At 32.3% G+C, this 18,009-nt stretch overlaps 2 protein-coding genes across 2 annotated transcripts in view; both read right to left on the bottom strand.

Annotated features, from left to right (window-relative positions):
* Positions 1–18,009, bottom strand: part of LOC145291926 (dnaJ homolog subfamily C member 11-like) — a 171,484-nt gene that overhangs the window by 39,459 nt on the left and 114,016 nt on the right. The gene's annotated exons all lie outside the window — the stretch shown is intronic.
* Positions 4,794–18,009, bottom strand: part of LOC145291927 (uncharacterized) — a 44,489-nt gene continuing 31,273 nt past the window's right edge. Inside the window, exons 6-7 of the mRNA XM_080137841.1 lie at positions 12,356–12,567; positions 4,794–5,257 (exon numbers count right to left, since the gene is read on the bottom strand). Of these exons, the coding sequence (XP_079993967.1) occupies positions 4,817–5,257; positions 12,356–12,567 (653 nt within the window). The 3' untranslated portion in view covers positions 4,794–4,816. The remainder of the gene's footprint in view (positions 5,258–12,355; positions 12,568–18,009) is intronic.

Raw genomic sequence — 18,009 nt, 5'->3', positions numbered from 1 at the left:
ATTCGAAGTGTGCTCTATTGGAAACAATGGTTAAGAGGTGATAGGCTGACTTCAAAGTCAGACACCCGCCTGATGAATGCTCAAGTTATCATAATCTGGAAGTTATTTCGAACAACAAAAAATTCCACTCTTATTTTGGACGATCATAAATTGAAGTTGCAAGGGATAACAGGAGTGGAAAATATCAAAAGGCAGAATGTATTAATCATTTTGCATAAACGTTTGTTAATAAAAAAAAAAACATGTTTACAGTGGGTGCTATATTTGCTCACAGTTGATCGAAAGCAACATCATGTTGATGATTCAGAGTGTTATTTGCAATTATTTCAAGTTTTTGGATGAAACATAGATCAACCATTTCATTCCAGAGTCAAATTGTCAGTTAGCCAACTGGTGCAGTAGGTGAATACCATCAAAAAGTGACCAAATTACAAACATTAGCAGACAAGGTTTTGGCTTCCATATTTTGGGATACAAAAGAGTATTTTATTCATAGATTATCTTGAAAAAGAAATAATCATAAATAACAAATATTATATAGCATTATTGGTGTGCTTGAAGAAAGAAATCAAAAAAAAAAAAAGGAAAGAAAAAGTGCTTTTTCATCAAAACAATACACTGTGTTGTAAGTTAAAGACAAAACTATATGAATTGCACTTCGAATTGGTTCTGCACATGCCTGTTCTTCAGCCCCCCCCCCTTTCCAGTGACTACTAACTGTTCACAAGCCCCCAAAAAATGCTTAAGGAAAAGAGATTTGGCCTCAATGAAGAAGTGATATCAAAACAAGAGGCATATATTTTGAGACAAAAGGCAGATTGCTCAACAAAAAAAGGCATCAAATTTGTAAGAGAAGCATTAGCAGTGTCAGAAATTTCGTGAAAATAGTGAATAATTCCACCCCATCTTTCCAAGCTTATAACTCCTCGAAAAATGTAATTCAAGCCCTAATTTTTTTTTTCAATTAAAGGAGCAAGGACCAAGGTTTTATTAAAAAACAAAAAACAAAACAAAACAATGTGTTTTTTTTTTTTTAAAAAGGTTTTAAACTTCGGACTTTACAGGTAAATTTCTAAAAAAGCGATTTTTTTTTTTTGTTTTAAATTTGAATATATTATTTATTGACCTTTTCTCTTCAATTTGTGATATATAAAACTCCACGACATAAATTATTTATTTTTTAATAGACATTTCAAAATGAGAGGCGTGAATTATTCGACCCCCTATCTTTCTAAGCTTATAACTCCTCGAAAAATGTAATTCAAGCCCTAATTTTTTTTTCAATTAAAGGAACAAGGACCAAGGTTTCATTAAAAAAAAAAAAAAAGACAAAAAGAAACAATGTGTTCTTATAAAATAAGGTTTTAAACTTCGGACTTTACAGGTAAATTTCTAAAAAAGCGATTTTTTTTTTGTTTTAAATTTGAATATATTATTTATTGACCTTTTCTCTTCAATTTGTGATATATAAAACTCCACGACATAAATTAATTATTTACTTTTTAAGAGAAAGTTGAAAATGGGTGACACTTGGGGCGGGGGGGCGTGAATTTAAAAAAAAACGTTTGTCTAAAATATTATATTCGGTTTATTGGAAAGAACATAAAATTTCACATTGACCCTGAAAATATCGTAAAAATAGAATCAATAGAAAAATTTTGATAGATTTTTAAAATTTAAAAATTGAAAAATATTGAGTTTAAAAATTGAAAAATATTGAGTTCGGAAAATTCATTACTGTTTTAAAAAAAAATAAAAAAATATTTTTATTACTTTTAAAACAACTGTAATAGTTTATTTTGGAAGTATAATCCATAAAGAAAATAAATAACCCACTTTTAACAGAGAAATTACGAGATTTTTATATTGTATTCGCAGTTTCGTGTTAGGGGTGTCAAAAATTCCTACAAAAATTCTGATACTGCTAGAGAAGCATTGGAATCAGTGTATCACCTTCAAAAGAGATTACATTGTTGAATGACACTGAATTTTGCTTAAAAGATGTTTTATTAGTTAAGCTCAGGATTTAGTGAGTTATGTGTTATCAAGTAACTATATCTTATTGACTTAATAGCTATTAAAACTTTTAAAGGATTTCTTTCATGAACATCCAAATTAAAGATGGCAAGCTTAATTGAATATATATGAATGAAATGAGAAATAAAATTTATACAAGAGGAAAAGTATGATTATAGATTTTTATGGAAGAATATTGCTAGAGGCATTAAACATAACAGGTAAAAATAATAAATACTTGTTATCTTTATGCATGAAATAAAATTATCTCGTCAAATATTGTGTGTGGGTGTACATAAATACGAAGAAGCAGAATTTGTAAAAAAAATGAAAAAAAAAAAAATGATTAATTAATAATTTATGCCAATTTAAAAAGAAAAATGTAATGAATGAATTTAAATTTCAAAATTCTATTTAAAAAAATTTTAATTTAAAAAAGTATCTGGTCAGATATAGTGTGAGTGTTTAAATACGAAGCAGAATAGTTAAAATGAAAAAATAGTTTATTTAAGATAGTTAATTTAAAAAAAAAGTAATGAATGGATTTCAAAGTCCTATTTAAATAAATTTTGTAACAAAAACAGAAATAAAAAAACAAAAAACAAACAAACAGCATATACCTCTGGTGCATTTCTATATCAATAAATTATCAGATAAAATCTCGTGTGTGCATGGATGTTTTTCTCAGCTAAACATAATTTTCACAAATAGACATGGAAACATTTATAATTTACTGTTGATCAAATGTTGGTGCTTGTGCAAATGAAATCAAATATGATTAAGTACTTACACGTCATGTCAAAATTAGTAAAAATTCCAAAAATTATGAAAAATAATTGAGTAGAATATCTGCTAAAACTATTTAAAAAACACACACACACACACAGATATTAGCAATTCGCCAATTTGAAATGGCAGATTTGTCAAAATCATAGATTGCTGTTACCTCCCTTGAATTTTAAGAACCCTTCAGCATTAACCAGCACAATAAAACTATTTAATTTAATAAATTTTATTTTTACTTGTACTTATTTCTCTACTTAATAATTTTTTGTAGTTTTTACAAATTTCAACATGATACTTAAATACACAAGTGTTTTTACCTAAAATACATTTATTTGAAATCTCATTATACTGCAGAAGCACTTAAATATTTTATAAAATCAAAAATAAACTAAAATAAAACTAAAGATGATTGAAACAAATCCTAGTTAAAAATCTAGAGAGAGCTTTCGATAAATGTCAAGAAAAGTTTCTGGTGGGCTTTGCATAAACTAAGGGCAAATGAGTTATTGAAGGTTGTTCAAGCAACGTACAGAAATACTTAAAGTCGTGTTAGAATTAACAGTGCATTTAGTAACAATTTTAATGTTAAAGTAGGAGTACATCATGTTTCTGTATTGAATTTGTTGGTTTTCCATTTGTGCTTTACTAGTCCAGGGAGTTTCATATGAGTTATGCAAAACAGATGCGGCATGCTGATGATTTAGTACTTGCCCGTGAAACAATAGAAGACTTACTTGTTAGGTTAAAGACTTTGGAAAGCGAATGTTACAAAGGTTAAGTGATGATCAGTAGTTGTAGTGTTGGAAAGCTCCCCAAAAGAGGAAAGTTCCCCTGCTCAGTTTGTGAAAAGGCAGTCGGTGCAATTCAATCTTTTATGGTATTTGTAAGCATTGGATATACAAGAAGTAATGGAATTACAGTAAGGTGGAGAGAGGATAGCCAATTTGTGTGTAGGAAATGCAGGACTAATGATGGATGAGAAACTATATCTGGATAGCAAAGCTACTGAGGTTCTCAAGAAGTTTTGTTACCTTGGCAATACCACTGGAGCACATTCTAGTTTTAGGAGCAGGTTCTAGTATAATTGCAAGCGTAAGTTCAGGGAACTTTACTAAACAGCAGAGCATTAACATTATTAACCAAAGGATGTATATGCAGTGTGATGATGTATGAAAGTGAAATCTGACCAATCAGAGCTGAGGACATGCATTGCATTGAGAAAAATATGAGAATGACACGAATGTGTAATGTGAATGTTAAAGACAGATTCAGTTCTGATGATCTCAGAGTAAGATTAAATTTAACAGTACAGGGAGATGTGTGTGGAAGAGTAGACTTTGATAGTATGGTCGCATTGAAAGGATAGATGAGAGTTCTTGGGTTAGTAGGTATAGGACAATTAAAATAACAGGTCCAGTACATAAGGGAAGGCCAAAGAAAACACGAGAGGAAGTGATTAAAATGGGCAAGAGAGAAAGAGGGATGAATAAAGACCTGATCAGAGATATGTTGCAATTTTTTTATAAGTGTATAGTGTTTTTGTAATAATAAAAATATTCAACTATTTGAAATATTTTTTAAAAAGCAAAGGTTCAGCTGTTACAATAATGGGAAAAAGAAGCAGTTCAGCTATTTGAAAAAAAAAAAAAAAAAAAGAAAATTCAAATATTTGAAAATAAAAAACAAAATTTAAATATTTGAAAATAAAAACAAACATGAAAAAAAAAAAATGCAAAATGTGCCTATTGGTTTTGATGCAACATACAAATTTCCAACCCAACCAATATAAATATCATTTCAAAGTGCAAAAAATAGCATTCAAATGTTCATGTTTCTCACATATCTAACTTCTGAAAAAACGTTAAAATTAAGAAAAAGGTAAAATTATCCACAGAAAAATTTCTCCATAATCAGATATTTTTATCTGCAAAAAAATGAAAAACAACATTAAGTAGAAAGACAACATTAAAAACAACAAAATGGCCGAAGACTCAAGAATAAAATAAAAGATTTATTAATTTGTTTCAGAGAAGCAATATTGCAATAAGATGCTCTGTATATTCAGTTTGGCTTTTTCTCGTTGCAATGGCTGCATGCGCCGAAGAGTTCCAGCTACATGCATACCAAATAAATCCTCGGGATCGTGACGGGTTCGTAAATTGAGCATTTTCAAGGCTTCCTTAAATAGATCTTCTTTTGGATCGAGATCTTCCAAATATTTCCGTTTTTTTATTTCACTCCTTGCATATTGAGGAGAATTGCTGTAGTTTGTGTCTGTGTATGTCTCTGATGACCGAGTTGCATTATCATTTTCTATCTTATTATTATTATTGCTGCTGCTGGTGTTATTTCGTAAAGAGATTGGTTCACTAATTAATATTTCATTTGGAAATGTTTCGGATGACCACGTAACAGAATCATTGTCACCATCGGAGTCGTCGGATAGTGAATAAGCCTACAATGTAAAAAAAAAAATGAATTTGAATACAGAAATGAAGAACATAAAATAGAGCAGCAAAATTTACAATGAAAAGAAAGTTGTTTTTTCTCAACAGTCACTAAGTCAATTATTTTGAAACCTAGCATCCATCATAATCATACCTAACACTATTATGTTTACCTTTTCAGAAACTTTTATCTATACAAGTAAAAAGAAAAACAAACAATTGTGTATAATTTAGTGGATGCATTTGTCACCAAAGGTGATTTTAAGAATAAATAAATAAAGACTGTTTATAATGTAAACAACAATAGAATGACTGAGCAAAACTATTTTCAGGAAGTTTAAAAATGGAGGAAAAAAAAAAAAAAAAGACCCAAAAGTTTTATTAAAACTGTCAAATCCAAAATTGTAAAGGATCGAACAAAATCCATGAGAAAATGATGATCAAACTTGAGTTAAACAAAACCATTAGAAATGCAGTAAAATATGTATTGAAGTTAAAATCTTACACAAGAACACTAAAACACTTGTTGACAACAGCTTTGAAGGAAAATAGATTGGAAAAGTGCAGCAAAATTATTAATGATTTAAGAAAATGTCCACCATTGTAACAATCTTTTCAGATATAAAGATCGTCACTGTCGATGCTGCACCACAGAAAAGACAGATTTATCACAAAATCAACAGCTGATGTTAAGGGGACATTCAGAACAAGACATTCTGTTCAAGTTATGATTTTTGGTGCAGTGGCTTCTGATGGAAAGAAAAATGCTGATAACATTCTACAAAAGTGATGAAAATATCAATGTTAATACTTATCACAAAAGTCTGAGGCACCAGGTATTTCCATTGCTTAAAGCAAACTACCAAGATGGTAATTATATATGGACATAGGATAGTGCTCCAGCCTACATAGCTACAAAAATACAAGATTTCTGCATATCCAAATTTAGCAATTTTTGGGAATCATGTTTATGGCCACATTCTCACCTAAAACCTCTGGATTGTTATTTGGGTGTTTTACAACATGCTACCACTAGGACAGCAAACAGCAATCTTAACTCTCTTCAACATAGTATTAAAGAAGTATGGGAGAAGTTATTTGAAAAAAACTTGTGCAAGTTTCAGGAAGTGTGTGAAGCCGATTAATGATCAAATAACGAATAAAAACATTTGATTTTATGTATATTTTTTGTGGCAAATAAATCCTTATAACTTTCAATAAACTAATTTTCCATACACCATTTTTCAATCCTTGCCTCAAAATGTTAATTTTACTTCTCTACCCTATAGATATATGACACTGAAAAAAATAAACAAAGGATAAAAAAACGTAAAACAAGTTCCAAATTATTTTATTTACAAAATTCTTTTGAAACAAAATTTGTTTTGCCCTTGAAAGATTACATTGTTACAATAACCAAGTTATCCCACCTTGAGTAATTATATTTGACAAAGTGAAGTGGTGGCGCTGGTGTATCATCTGTATAACAGTTACATTGGCCAATCAAAATCTACCTTGAGATAAGCAGGTGACACAGAAAAAGGGGAGTGAGAATGATGGACAAATAGTAGCAGAGTTTGGGGCATTTTAAAATATTTACTTGTAATGCAAAAAATGTACACCTTATATGACCTCTCAACTGGAATTCATTAGTTTAAATGTCAGCCATTTTATTCTCATAAAGTGTTGCTTAATTTTTGTTTTTAGTTGATAAAAGGAAAAATTGCACTGCAAATTCATAGAAGATTGCTTTTCATATTTTAATGAAATCTAGTGATAGATATATTTTTTTTTAGTATTTGATATTGTCATAGCCAAAGCAGTGAAAGTGGGGACAAATTTTCATCTATAATATAAAAGCGAAAATGTGTGTGTGTGTGTGTGTGTGTGTGTGTGTGTGTGTGTGTGTGTATGTGTGCATTTTTTGTGTATGTCCGGCAAAAGCCTTTGGTGGGGAGGAGGGTGGGGGAGTGTTTGGGGCGGTTACTGTTTCTTAGAACCTTTTATATACTACCTAGATTATAATATCTAAGATTTACGAAACGAGCTCACTTGTATCTTCAATTTCGACGACTTTTACATGCTATTTTTGAGATTTTTTTCACTCGCTGCATGTTTGTTTCGCTTTTCCGTATAAAAAAAAAAGCGAAACTGTGAAAGCGAAGACGTTCTCGGCCTTTAGTGCCGAAACATCCAGAAAGCAATGAGGTTTGATCAATGCGGGGGAAAAAACCTGTCATATCAGACAATTGTTATTCATTTGGACACTTCCCCTTTTAGGGGAGCTGTTTTCCTCAACATCTTGTCGGGGGGAAACAAACAAATATGCAAAAACTGGATTGCAGTGCCAAAGTTAAATCGTGTGATGCTTGACCTCATTAAATTCACGTATATGTCACTTAAGTTTTTAATTGTTTAATTTCAACCGTTCTCATTCCGCTGCCCTTGTCGAGTCGAGGTAAGTTATCACGCTTTTTTTTTTTTGCTTTCACTTCAAGGCTTCAGGTTCGAGCCTACCTGCCTACCAAAACTTCTTTTTTTCGTTCACACCTACAAACACCCGGGCAACGCCGGGCACCCCCGCTAGTTGTTCATAAAATAACTCCTATGGCACATCTTAAACAGCCTATAACAATTAAGTCCAACTCCTAGCTAGCTAATTTGTGTAAAAAATTTAATTGTCTTGTGTCAGACTAGGCTATTCCAAATCTCAAATGGCTTAGAAGTAGCCTAAAATTTTATCTGGTGAAATGAAGGACAAACACCTGATTATAGGATAAGTAACATATCGGGAGACATTCTGAATCTATGCAGGTTTATGAATAGAAGAAAATGAAGCACAGAAGTGCGACAATGCTAGAAATAAGATGAATTCAAGGTGGTTCACAATTCAGTCTAGAACTGTTCTATTTCCACTTTCATCTTCTTTAGTTCTCCATAAGCCCTCTTTTCTATAAAAGAATCGACTACCATATACTTATTAACCCTTATCCTTGAGTGGCCGCTGGGCCTTAATAAATGGCGATTCCTTTGTAAAAAAAGAAGACTTTTCAGTGAGTCACCCTGTGTGGCTTTTACGTTTTACAGTGATAAGTGCATCTTCTCTCAACTGAACTATCTTGCCTTTAAAGATAGCATCACTATTATAAAATTGCTTATTTCTTTTCCATAGAAATTGGACCCATGTTTTAAAGACTTTATTATTATTTTTTAAATATATATACAACATTCTATCTTTGTAACGTTTGTTCCTTGTTGCAAATTCTTTTATAATACCGGGTTGTGTTTGAAAAGAATAGTCCCTTTAAGAGTTGTCCTTTTGGGAGTATCCTCGACTAGCTTTTATGCATCCAAGCATTATGTGATGTGCAAAATATAACCTCTCCATAATGAATGACAATGAGCATGTGATGAAGAGGCATCTTTTTTTTAAGGTTGTCCTGTTAATATGCATGGGTACAGGCAGAACATGGCAGATCTAGAAGAAACCTTGACTACAAATCCTGCTTTTCCAATTCATTTAAGATTTGTGGTCAAGATGTTTAAAAGATTCACAATTTTGGAAACTACTTTACATTCAATTATTTTGTAAATAGAGATTATAACAAAATTAGTTTTAGTTGTTACAACAATTTGGTTCAATTAATAACTAAGCAATACTGTAATAATTAAAGTTAACTTTCGAAATCATAAACAAATTAATTTGGTAAAAACAAACAAACAAAACCAAAGGGCATAGTTATAAAAAAAAAAAAAAAAAGAGGAAAAAAAAAAGAGAGAAAAAAAATAAAGAGCTGAAAAACTTAATTTACTTGTATATATGTAGAATAAGAATTGTATAATTGTTGGCATTTTCTGGTCAGTTTATATACATATTGATGTTTTTATGCACAAATGTTGACCAATGTTTTCAATGAAAAACAGTAAGTTTTATGAATAAATATTTGGATTTTTGGATAACAAACATTTATTATTTTTAAAAACATTTTTTTGGTTCAAATCATGATAAACATTGATTATATTTTTATAATAAACCAAACATAGTAAATAAATATCTTGATGTTGGCTACTGTGATTTCATTTGCTCAGCGTTTTGAAACCTTTCAACATTTTATGTAAACTGCTGGAAAATTCCAATGATAGTATAGTCCTTATTCTGCGTAAGTACCCATTTTCTTTTTGTTATAAAAATGTTTGATTGTCTTATTTTATTTTTTAAGTAAAGAAAATGATTTTCTCCTTTTAGGACTAAGGTTGGGGATAGTCAAGGTTGGAGAAAGTCAGGGTTAAATATTTATCACATTTAACATGTACATTAAATCCGTTGCCAAGATTGTTGGGAAAATGGTGGGATCATCCTACCATTCCAGTAGATATATCACTGTTGATGCAATTCTCTACCTGTATAAAAGCCAAGTATGTCCAACGATAGCGTACTGTTGCCACATCTGAGCAGGAGCTGCTATAAGCACTTTATCCTGCCTTAACAGAGTTCAAAATAGCCTTTTCTCTTCCCTGCAACCTCTTTCCCACAGAAGAGACGTTGCAAGCCTGTTTCTGCTTTATCACTATTTTCATGGCAAGGCCTCAGCTGATATTCCTCTTTGCCAAACTTTCACAAAAGATGTTCATCTGGCTGAAACCACTATCAATGGTTTCCCCTGTCTTTGTCTGTGCCTAAACCTAAGCGTAGATTCCATGGGCAGGGCTTCTTTCTTGGGGCTGCACGCCTGTGGGGTTCTCTTCCGTTTCCCTGCTTTCCAGTTGACTACAATGTGGTCGTCTTTGGGTATAGTGTGGGCAGGTTCTTGGGGAGCCATCCCCTTAGGTGGTCCAGTTTGCTAGGTTTCCACTACTGGCGATTACTACGATATTGTCCCATTTAATACTGTATACTCATTAACCCTTATCCTCGAGTGGACTACGGTCTTAGATAAGTGGTGACTCTTTTGTAAGACAAAAAAAAAAAAGGAAAACATTCTTATAATTAAGCAAATGATCTCTTTAATGTCAATTTCTCTATATGAGATGAAGAGATATTCAAATATTCCATTACTGTTCTCTTATCTCTTAAATGTTGAGTTAATTTCTCTCACTTATTGACCAGTTAACTAATTTATCACTCAAACACGGTAATATTTGAATATATGGTGAAGTGTTAGTTTTACTCATTTAGAACTGCTTCACTGTTCACTCATTTTGCGATTAAATTTCAAACAATTTTTACAGTTCATAGGTCCCCTTTTCAGAAATATTTTCAAATAAAAATTTTCAATTTTCGTTCATTAAAACAAAAGTTATAATAAAATCACTGGCGTTCAAAAGTCCTCAGAATTAGTAAGAAATGTGAGAGACGGTTTCTTCTTATTGGTTGTTGGTTACCATAGCAATTTTTTCATCGTTGACACCTTCATAAATTATAGCGAAAATGTCGCTCACATGCCATCTTATTTAGGCTATGTAGAGAGTTAACAAAAGTGATGCTCTTTGCCGTGTTAGAGTCGATAATATTTCGCTTATGACATTGCCCATTAATTGTTTCCTTTTTTTTTGTTTATTTACTTAATTACGTCTTATATTGATTTTTCATTTAGTCAATTTAAGAAGTTGGTAATAATGTTTTTTATGATTTGTTGACAATGCGTATGATATTAAACACAGCAAAGAAAATATTATTTCAAAGCAAAGCCTAGAAAAATCATGGATTACAAAGAAAAATGTGAACATGAAAACTAATATGGTTAAGATTAAGAAAAGTAAAAGGATTAGTTGTTAAAACTGGAAAAGTACAAAACAAGATATTCTAGTAAAAAATATATTGAATTTAAAAAAATCCTTAATTCTGCAGAAGTTATAAATTTATTGTATTTTTTACTAGAATATCTTGTCTTTTTCTTTTCCAGTTTTAACAACTAGCCCTTTTACTTATCTAAATGTAATCGTAACCATATTAATTTTCATGCTCGCATTTTTCTATGTAATAGTATATCTTTCTCTTGGTCCTACTAGATTCCAGGACAAGAATTCATTCAGCCTATCCAGTTTACTGTTATTACCATAAGCAACATCACTTAGAGAATGTGCACCATTCCTTGTATAAGCCAGTGTGGGTTATACTGAGAGATTTTATTTAGCCTTTGAATAGTATGTTATTCTGAATATTTAGTCAAAGTTTACTTGTAGAGAAAAGTATCGTCATGCCAAGTTGTTCTGACAAATCCCTGTACAGTGAGACCATAGACACTTGAAGACAGTGTCTAGTAGGCATTCAAGTTGTCTTCATAGGGCTGTTTTATGTACATTAAAAATTTTTTTATTTCTTGTATCACCCATGCTATATATTGAGAACCCTACACCAGTAGGTAGCAATTGAGTTAACTAGTATGAATTTTGGCAAGGGTAACAATAGTACATGTGAAAATAACCTGGTGGCAGATGGTGTGATTGTATTGGATACCAATGGTTAGACTCCCTAAACAAAACATGCTGAATGATATGAAGGGATGATGTCACATGTTCGAGCAAGAGGACAGAGAGTTTCTAGCCAATCTTTTATGGGAAGCGGTACAGATAGACAGTCTACGAATGTAGTGATTTGAGGAGTGTTGCTGATGCCATTGCAGTCTTTGTCTCTCAATTCCCAAATTTGAAAAATAAGGAAGAATTAATTTTAGCTAGTTAGTCTCTCCCCAAATGAGAAAACTCTCCAAATAAAACCTTTGAAAACTAAGTAAGTCTCCATTGTGTTTCATGTATGAGTAGTTTTGTTTGTCTAGCTAAACAGATGAGGCTGTAAACAACCACGAGAGGATCATGGCCCATACATTGAAAAGTGATGAAGAAAAGCGACATTCAACAGAATAAAAGACCAGCATCCATGCATGTATAAAGACGTTGTTCTATTGCTTTCTTGATTGCTTACAGGCGAGAACGTATGTGTGCATGTTTACGAAAATTATCATATGCGACCTATTTGCATATAAAAATGATACACTTATAGTTTTTAGTTGTACCAAAGTGAGACTTTATCTTTTTTATGACTAGATAAGTAATGAGGAGGAAAAAAAATGATAAAGAGTGGAGAAGAAAAATTTTTTTACACTTACTTGACATGGATCTGCATTGTTTTGCAAATGTGACATATTTCTTGATTGTCCCCGAACTTTAAGACAATCTTTAAGGAAAGAAAGACGTTCTGTATGTGTCCACCGCGATATGTAGGGAGCTTCACGATAATGAATTTTATGACGTTCCATCTTTTTTAATTCTCGAGCATAAGTCGTTCGTAGATTTTTCCATTTTTGCTTGATAAAAGTTTCTAAAAATATAAAAACATTTTTTTGTAAATTACATGTGCATCAAGAATTTAAACATGAAGATTGGGTTGATGTGCAAAATTCAACTTATATTAAAAACAAAAATAAAGAAAAATCACAAATTTATCAAGTATTTTTTTTAATAAGAAAATCAAATTTTATGAGTTACAGAAGAGTTGCTATTTTATCTACCATTTTGAAAACAATCTCAAGAAACAAAATGAAATAACTCAACAATAATTCAAATTTGCAAAATTTATGATGTGATATTTATGATTTCCCATTAATTGCTTAAAAATAATTAGAATCAGAATTATTGCTCTTAGAGATATTTGGTTTAAATGCGAGATGGTGCTTTGGTCGTTTCGTTTGGTATTTTTGTGTCTTCTCCACGTGATTGTAAATCAAAAAACAAGATTGTTTCTTATTGGTGTGACTTTTCTGAGTAGTCAAATTGTCAGTCATGAGCAAAGAACCAAACAAATTCTATATTTTCTCCTAGCAATGCATCCCCATGGTTAAAACGAGATAACTTTACCTTTCTCTTTGGTCACACAGTTATGCAGTTTTGTCATGAGACATTGTTATTTAGCATCCATTTTTCATAGTTTGTATACATGTCTTTAACATGCACTTACGTTTAGTTGATAGAATTCAACGGCATTAAAATTTCAGTCGTAGCATAATATTTCAGTTAATTTTTTTTCATACCTAAGTTCCTGATGGTGTTTTAGTTTGTTATTTCATATTTTTTCTTTCTAATGGAACCATTCATTACTTCAAAATAAGATTACGTATTCGGTTGAATTTCATTATGTTTGTGATGACCAACAGAAAACTAATTTTATTTTGGGATATCTAAGTTAAAAGTTAAGGCCACGGAGAGGATAAAAGTCATGGTTTTGGTGTTAACTTTAGTTTTGTTTATTGTAGAGATTTGTTACTTGGTTGATACTGTAGTATTTTACATGACGTCAACCTTGAAAAATTTGTTCACGGTCAAAATTTGGACAGAATTTGCTGTATGGACCTAATACTCTACACAATAACCACCATACAAAATTTCAACCTGGTGAGATAAAGTTTTGAGTTAACAAAATTTCTATGGCATAATTTCGAGAATACTTCATATAATATCAAGAATGAAAGATAAGACTTGTTCAGATAAAACTTTGGACCATTTATGCATTGTCAGGCAGAAATCTGCAGTCTTATGACTGACTTATGTTATTACTTTATGTAAAGCTGATTACTTATTCCTCATCTCATTAAATTATGCCACTATTACAATTTTCTGATTCGTATGTTTTAATTTTGACAGTTAATTTGTTAAAATGGTAATCATGATGAACAATGTCATAAAGTTTATAACTTTATAGTTTTGTTCTAATTAATTTTTTTTGGTTGAGCAGAAGGGGGATATCTAAACAGCAAAGCTATTGGTGACAGATTCAGACTGAACTAAAATAACTATACACTCTTGGTATACTTTTTTCAATTATGTTAGAATTCTGAAATTACATTTTTTTTTTTTTTAATATTTTTATTTCATGTCTCATTATTATTATTTCATTTCTCATCTCCTGTTTCAAGCTTGAGATTATACATTTCATAAATGACTTCCAACTTTTCCTGTCGGTTGCCATATTGTTTGTGCTGACCTGATCCTGATGGGTAGCAACAAGATGGAAACAGGAAAAGTTGGAAAGTCATTCACAAAATGTCTAACCTCAAGCCTGAAACAAAATGAAAATGAGTAAATGAAAATATAAAAAATTATTTAATGAAGCAATGCTAAAAATTAACCTTTTTTTTTTTTGAATTGTTGCAGCAAAAATTGTTATACACAGCTATGGAAATAAAAATGTCAAAATTTTAATTTTCAATGTTTTTGAGATTTTCTTTTTTTGTAAGTTCCAATCTTAGATAAATTATTTAGAGTGAATAAATCAATAAATTTATCATCAAATATGACAAAAAAAAATAATCTCAACACAAAATAAAAAAATTGGCAAAAGAGAATAAGTTTAAAGAGAAAATAATGGGATGAAAGTCTGATGAAATGTAGCAGTTTTTGACTTTATAACTTCCATCGATATGTCAAGCAAATGTTTCTAAATTTGAGACACTGAATCAAGAATCCAGAGTTGTGATGAAATTGTCGAGGTACAAGTGGTGAATTTTTTGAGGAAAGGAATGCATCTCTTTACATTGATCTCAAGACTCGAGGATTTCCTTTGGAGATGTTTGTACAAAATATTTAGCAAGTTCCTCAGTCATTAACACCAGTTGCATGAATTTTTGGGAGAGAGTCATTTTAGAAGTGATGTGGATAAGGAGGCAAAAGCTATCATGAAGAGCTACCCTTTAACAAATTTGTTTTTGAACTTGATATTTTAGCCTTAATAATGTTCAAGTAAAATAAAGAAAATAATTAAGAGATTGGACTAGTCTATTATAAACAAAATGGAATAACACCATAAGTAGTAAAAATGCTGAATCTATAGCCAAGAAAAATCTATACATGCAGAATACATGTTTTAATGTTTTTTTGTTTTTTTTAAATCTATATAAAAACATTTGAAGTATTTTTTTTTCAGTGAAGAGGACAAAAATTTTGTTTCCAAATAATAAAAATGCTCTTTCTCCCTCATATGAAACATTACCAGGAAAAATGAAAAGATCGATTATATTAAATATGATGAAATAGATTCAAAATACATTTTCCCGTAAACATAAACAGAACGAAATATTGTATTTTTTTTTTTTTTTTTTTTTTTTTACAAAGGCATCAACCACATTATCAAGGCCCAGAGGCCACTCAAGGATAAGGGTTAAAGAGTGAACAGTAGAAGTTGGTCAATATAGTAATCATTAGTAATGAAAATTTGGTAAATTTAATAACTTATATGGAACGGCTCATCAAGAACTTATTTACCTTAGACTTGAACACAACCATATTGTAGTCAGCCGGAAAGCAGGAAAACGGAAGACAATTCCAGAGGCGTGCAGTTCTAAGAAAGAAGCTTTGTTCATGGAATCTATGTTTAGGTTTAGGCACAGATAAAGAGTGAGGGAAATTATTGATAGTGTTTACAGCTAGACGAGTGTTTCTTGTGAAAGTTTGGCGAGGGGGGACCATAGATTGAAGCTCAGTTGAACACTTTCCATGAAAATAACGATACATCAGAGACAAACTCGCAACATCTCTTCTGTGAGATAGAGGTTGTAAGGAGGAGAAAAGGACATCTCCTACGAGGCTACGAAGTCTATTTTGAACTCTATCAAGGCAGGACAAGTCCTTTCTAGCAGCTCCTGCCCAGATGTGGCAACAGTATTCCATCCTTGGACGTACCTGGCTCTTATATAGATAGAGAATAGCATCAGCAGTGAGATATCTACTGGATCGATAGAAAGATCCCACCATTTTTCCAGCGGCCTTGGCAACAGATTTGATATACGTGTTCCATTTAAGATCAGGAGTAATGGTCAAGCCCAGAAGCTTGTCAAAACTTGAGGCCTCCTGAAGACGAGAGCCATTCATTTCAATTGATGACAAATGTGGATTAAAATGTTGATGATGTAAAGAGAGAAGCTTGGTTTTAGATGCATTAAAAGTAACCAGCCACTCCTTTCCCCATTGTACTACATGCTCAAGATCAGAGGAGAGAGAATTGGAGAGTACTTGCTCGTTTACTGTCTTAGATGTGGTACCATAAATGGTAGTGTCGTCAGCATAAATGTCTACAAATGATGTAAGGATATGATTTGGAAGATCATTAATGTAGATCAGGAAAAGAGTTGGGCCCAGGATGGATCCCTGAGGGACACCGGCATTAATACTGTGAGCTTCTGATTTTTGCCCCTCAACTACTACTCTTATGAACCTATCAGAAAGAAATGATTTAATAATTGAGAAGACTTTTCCAGCTATACCATAGCTAGCGATCTTATGAAGTAAACCTTTATGCCATACCCTATCAAAGGCTTTAGATATGTCAAGAGCAATTGCCCTAGAAAGATTGCCACCGTCGAGAGATTTGCTAATCCTATGCGATATAACTGTAAGGACATCTGCTGTAGATCTAGCAGAACGGAAACCATAAGTGTCACTAAGAAGGTTATTTTTGTTGAGATGTTTGATTACTTCTGTATTTAACACAGATTCTAGCAACTTACTCATGACGCACAGGAGACTTATTGGCCTGTACTGAGAGGGGGATGAGCGATCACCTGAATTCTTAAATACAGGGCATACTGATGAGATTTTCCAGGGAGATGGGAAACTATTCTCCTTAAGACAACGTTTAAACAGTTTTGTAAGTATGGGCGCTAGTTCAGGTTGAAGTTTTTTGAGTACTATAATTGAAATACCATCAGGGCCAGTTGCTTTACTGGAATCAAGGTTTTTGATTAGCTTGGCAACATCACGTACAGATATACGTATATCACATAGCGTGTTTTCTGATACAGGAGGAAATATTGGGGGTTGGCGGTCTTGGTCGCAAAGGGTAGAATTAGCTGCAAAGTTCTTGACAAAGAGTTTGGCTTTGTCTGATGCTGACGAGATTACCTCAGGTCCATTGATAATAGTTGGGATGGAGCACACGCTTCTGTTCAGGATTCTGTTTGCTATTTGCCAAAACTGGTGGGAACCAAGCCACTGCTCAGCTACTTTGGACTTAACAGATTGAGCATACAACTCTCTTGCGTTCCTTATTACTTTCTTACAATGGTTGCTGGCAGTCCTGAAAACGGCTTTAGTTTCCATACATCTATTACGTTTGAAGCAGTGGAAAAAGTGATTTCTGTGCGCAATGGCAGCAGCACATTCTGGAGAGAACCATGGCTGGCTGTTAGGTTTTTGCTGAAACTTTTTAGAGGGTATGAAATGGTCAATACCTACAATTAACCATTCAGTCAGGTCTAATACTATAGAGGACACATCCTTTTTAAACATGGAATGCAGAGGTAGATCAGATATAAATGTACGGAAGCTATCCCAGTCAGCCTTAGTGTATCGATATACTGTACGATGAAGTGGTACGTCTGGGGACTTATTACATTTCATTTTTATCTTAATTGATACAACAGAGTGGTCGGAAGATCCAAGAGGCGACAGAACAGAAACTGAACATAGTTCAGGGCAAGTTGTGAGAAAAAGGTCTAGTAGGCTCGCATACTGGCCGTCATTATCGGGCACACGGGTAGGTTCCTGAACAATCTGAGTGAGGTCATAGGCAATGGAGAAATCATGACAGAACCTCCCCTCATCATCGGTCTTGTTTGAGTGGGTCAACCATTCGACGTTGTGAACATTGAAGTCTCCACATACGTGAATGTTAGCTGAAGGATAAGTAGAAAGGACTTGGTCAATTTTCTCAGATATGCTTTGAAAGATAGTAACTCCGCTGTTGTGGGGGCGATAGAGAGTAAATATAAAT

This window comes from Euprymna scolopes, chromosome 2, assembly GCF_053919585.1.
Source record: "Euprymna scolopes isolate OS-2025 chromosome 2, ASM5391958v1, whole genome shotgun sequence".
NCBI classification, from domain to species: domain Eukaryota; kingdom Metazoa; phylum Mollusca; class Cephalopoda; order Sepiida; family Sepiolidae; genus Euprymna; species Euprymna scolopes.
Note: the sequence above shows the minus strand (reverse complement) of the source record. Positions and strands in the feature narration are given on the sequence as shown.